Source organism: Crocuta crocuta, unplaced genomic scaffold (assembly GCF_008692635.1).
Source record: "Crocuta crocuta isolate KB4526 unplaced genomic scaffold, BGI_CrCroc_1.0 scaffold53, whole genome shotgun sequence".
Taxonomy (NCBI): domain Eukaryota; kingdom Metazoa; phylum Chordata; class Mammalia; order Carnivora; family Hyaenidae; genus Crocuta; species Crocuta crocuta.
Genome location: NW_027529432.1, coordinates 1,962,162 through 1,966,063, shown reverse-complemented (window position 1 = coordinate 1,966,063; position 3,902 = coordinate 1,962,162). Strand labels below are relative to the sequence as shown.

The window sequence follows — 3,902 nt, the reverse complement described above, 5'->3', positions numbered from 1 at the left end:
GGAGGGGGGGAGCGGGGCGGGAGGGGAGCATCATTTCCCAGAAAAAGGAAAACAGTTGAACTCTTCCTCAAGATAGACAGAAAGTGAAACCGAGAAACCAAAAGTGAAATGCTTCATTCGTGTTTTATAAAACTCCCACCAAATAGAATCTACCCTACTCAAAAACAAAAAACAAAAAAAACAAGAACCAAAAAACAAAAACAAAGAAAAGTAGGACATTTCATCATCAGGGAATTACTAAATGAGGAAGCTGCCCAGGACCTGAGCGCCAATGCTGTGAAATCGGGAAAACTGATTTCTGCCCACTGGAGCCTTAGGAGGGAGAGAGATGCCTTCTTCCAGTCCTTTGTGCTCCTTGGAGAAAGTCTAGGGCCCGTACATGACAAACAGGGGCCACGTCTCATGTATAAATAACCCAGGAACATTTTGTTTTCAGTTTCATTGGGAGGGCTATTCCCAGCACAGAGGACTCTGGGGAGATGGGCTAAACCACGGCGGGTCAGTGTGCATTCAGCGAGGGGGCTCGCTGGGGCCCCATTCAGGCCATCTAACAACCATCTCTTTCAGGATCCTCAGCCCCGAGCTCTTTCCTGGAACGACCGACCCAGAAGTTGCATCTCCGGGGTGGACCCCTCCCAGGCACCGTGGAGGAGAAAACTCCTTTAGCTTCTAAGGCTGGCCCAGGAAGTCTGGACTGGACCCACCCAAGGCTCTGGTGACAGCCCTGCCTAAGAGGCTCCCTGTCTTCTTTTGAGGAGCCCACCAAAAAGAGAACCTTGTGGCTTCTGTTTTACTGTGATCGATGAAAGAACACTAATGAAATCTCAAATAAAAGCAGCAAGTCAGAGATCCAAGATTGCAGCTGAGGGCTTTCCAATGGTTAGGGAGGGAAAGAAGGGGGAGGGGGGGCAATGGATTTAACATTTTATTTCTTCAGAAGGCGCTGAGGCGCCATCCTACAAAGGGTGGGCAATCGAACCTTCCATTTTGCCCTCTCTGGCTCCCACTTGACCCAGCTTCCCTAATATTCTGCTTATTCTCAGATTTGAGTTCCTGCCTCCAACCTCTTAGAGAGCCAGCCTGCTGTCTTCCTGGATATAGGCACCTAGCCCTCCAGGCTACTACGTCTCCCAGAAGCCAGAAAGTTGGACATGAGGCTTTCTTTCTTTCTTTCTTTCTTTTTTTTTTTTTTTGGCCTCCTGCCCTTTTTTTAATGTTTATTTATTCTGAGAGAAAGACAGAGTATGCGCAGGGGAAGGTCAGAGAGAGGGAGACACAGAATCCAAAGCAGGCTCAAAGCTCCCAGCTGTCAGCGCAGAGCCGGATGCGGGGCTCGAACTCACCAACCGCGAGATCATGACCTGAGCGGAAGTCGGACATTTAACTGAGCCACCCAGGCGCCCCTAGGCTTTCAAGTCCTTAGGTGCGTTTTAGATCTATCTAGGAGCTTCTCACCACCACCGCCGCCGCACCCCCGGGCCCCCTCCTACACTTTGGTGTCCTGATTCTGGTTACCTAACAATCAGTCCCCAAAGTTCTGACATCACCCGCTGAACATTCCCACCAGCCTGGACAGCCAGAGGAGCCTATAATGTGGCAGGGAATGATGGCGGGGGAATGAGCCTAATGGAACAGCCAGGAACTGGTAAGGGGGTGGGGCACGAGTCAGAGTAAAAGTCGATAACTGGTGGTGACCCTAAGAGGAAAGCAGAAGTATTTGGGTTTTTTAATTCCCCCTAAGTTCCCACAAGATTTCACTGTTGCCCCACATTTCCCCTCCGACCCACATAGGGAATTTCCGATTTCACTTCCTCAAAATTCAAGCGGCCGGAGGGCCTCAACTTCCTTTGTACCCCTTCCCAACCTCCCGCAGATGCAGACTCTTCAGAGAGGCCATCCCTTCTTCCCGAGCATGTCACGGGTCCTCCGCTGCGGTGTCCGTCTTCACAATGCCCAGCCCCACGGGCCTGAGCGGAGCTCGGGCCTCTGGCTGCCGGTCGGATTCTCCCCAGGGGCTTCTTGCTCCCTCCCCAGTCACCACCCCGCCTCGCATGTTCTACTCCCTCACTCGGCCTCCTCTACTGCCTCCTTCCTCTCTCCCCCTCTCCCAAAGCAGACTGAGAAGAGGGGTAGGAAGCAGTCTCAGGGAAGCAGGGGCGAGGAGGAGGCAAAGAAAGGCTGTTCAGACTGGAGCGAGGCCCCCGGGGTCCGCCGATGCTTCCGGGGATTCTGAGCCAGTGGGGGCGGGAGGGCCGTTCGTGGGGGATGCGCGGGTGGGGCACGCAGCCAGGGAGCTGGGTGTCTAACTGGGCGTCTCGCGGGTGCTGGAAGGCACGTAGGCCCCAGGACCTCTTCGCGCCCGACCCCGGTTCCCCGCCTTCCCAACCGCAGCACGTCCGCGAACTGCCGCGCCGAAGCGGAGGGGGGCGGNTCGCCCGGGGCTCAGCCGCCGCTCTGCCCCGCAGCAGCCAGCCCCGTCCCCGGCAGCATGTTCAGCTGGGTCAGCAAAGATGCCCGCCGCAAGAAGGAGCCGGAGCTCTTCCAGACGGTGTCCGAGGGGCTGCGGCAGCTGTACGCGCAGAAGCTGCTGCCCCTGGAGGAGCACTACCGCTTCCACGAGTTCCACTCGCCCGCGCTGGAGGACGCTGACTTCGACAACAAGCCCATGGTGCTCCTTGTGGGCCAGTACAGCACGGGCAAGACCACGTTCATCCGGCACCTGATCGAGCAGGACTTTCCGGGAATGCGCATCGGGCCCGAGCCCACCACCGACTCTTTCATCGCAGTCATGCACGGCCCCACCGAGGGCGTGGTGCCGGGCAACGCGCTCGTCGTCGACCCGCGGCGCCCCTTCCGCAAGCTCAACGCCTTCGGCAACGCCTTCCTCAACAGGTACAGCTCCTTGCCCCGGAGGCGCGAAGGGGGACCCCGGGGGCCGCGCTCTGGTCTTAACCCTACCGCGGCCGCTGTCCACCCCCACCGCCCGTCGTCCTTTGTCTCCTAGGCCCCAGCGAGCCCCTCGGCGACCACTCCCTGGGACACGGGCCCCTGCCGCTTCGCACCAAAAACTCACCCAGAGGTTTGGGAGTGGGTGTCGCCGCTCCCCTGCCCCCGCTTCTGTCACCCCAGAATTTTCCAGGTTTATCAGTTTAACTCCCAAACCTTCCTGCAGATCCTCTCCCTACTTCCCTCGGATCCGCGATCGGCCTTGAAAAGGCCTGTCTCCACCTCCTCCCAAGCTAGTCCTTTCCCCAGACTGGGTGCATCTAATTCATTCATACCGGCCCCTTCCCCTCCTCCCCCTTCTCCAAATGTCTGTTTCTTAAGTGTCATGGAAAAATATGTGAAACTTTTTAGTCATTCCCCTTGCTGGTGTGCTGTGGCTCCCCTGGGACCAATGGTTTTGTGTGGGAGGGACAAGGAAGATCGGCTGTGGCCTGCTGAGTTTGGGGCAGCCCAGGAGGTAGCGAGGTAGCGGACAGGTGGGCTGTGAACACTTCTCTTCGGGTGGGGGGGGGGGCACAGCTCTAAAGAGTGTGTGCTGCTTTAGGGGGTTCAGGAAGCACCCTCAGACTGTGGCACTACGAGCCCTGGAATGAGATCTGAGCCCTGAATCCCTCCCGAGGAGATTCCTTGACCTACTTGGGCCTCAGTTTCCCCAGTTAAATGGGTGAAATCTGCCTCCTCGCGATCAGGGTTAGCCTCCAAGAGTCTAACCCTCACGATGCTGTGAATGAAACGCACTGGCTTCAGTTCTAAGGCCTGCAACAGCCAGGCTCACATTTCTCTAAAGGAGTTCAAAGGCGCTAGTCAGTGATTCTGAAATCCCTCTCCCCACCCCTACCTCCGGACACATACCAGAGGACTTGACAGATCTGCCTTTTCTGCCACCCCCCCCCCCC

At 56.9% G+C, this 3,902-nt stretch overlaps 1 protein-coding gene across 1 annotated transcript in view; it reads left to right on the top strand.

The window, feature by feature from the left end:
* Nucleotides 1–1,583: 1,583 nt before the first annotated feature.
* The window catches only part of EHD1 (EH domain containing 1), a 21,171-nt gene continuing 18,852 nt past the window's right edge, over nt 1,584–3,902 (top strand). Inside the window, exons 1-2 of the mRNA XM_077759747.1 lie at nt 1,584–1,645; nt 2,466–2,892. Coding sequence (XP_077615873.1) covers nt 1,618–1,645; nt 2,466–2,892 — 455 coding nt within the window. The 5' untranslated portion in view covers nt 1,584–1,617. The remainder of the gene's footprint in view (nt 1,646–2,465; nt 2,893–3,902) is intronic.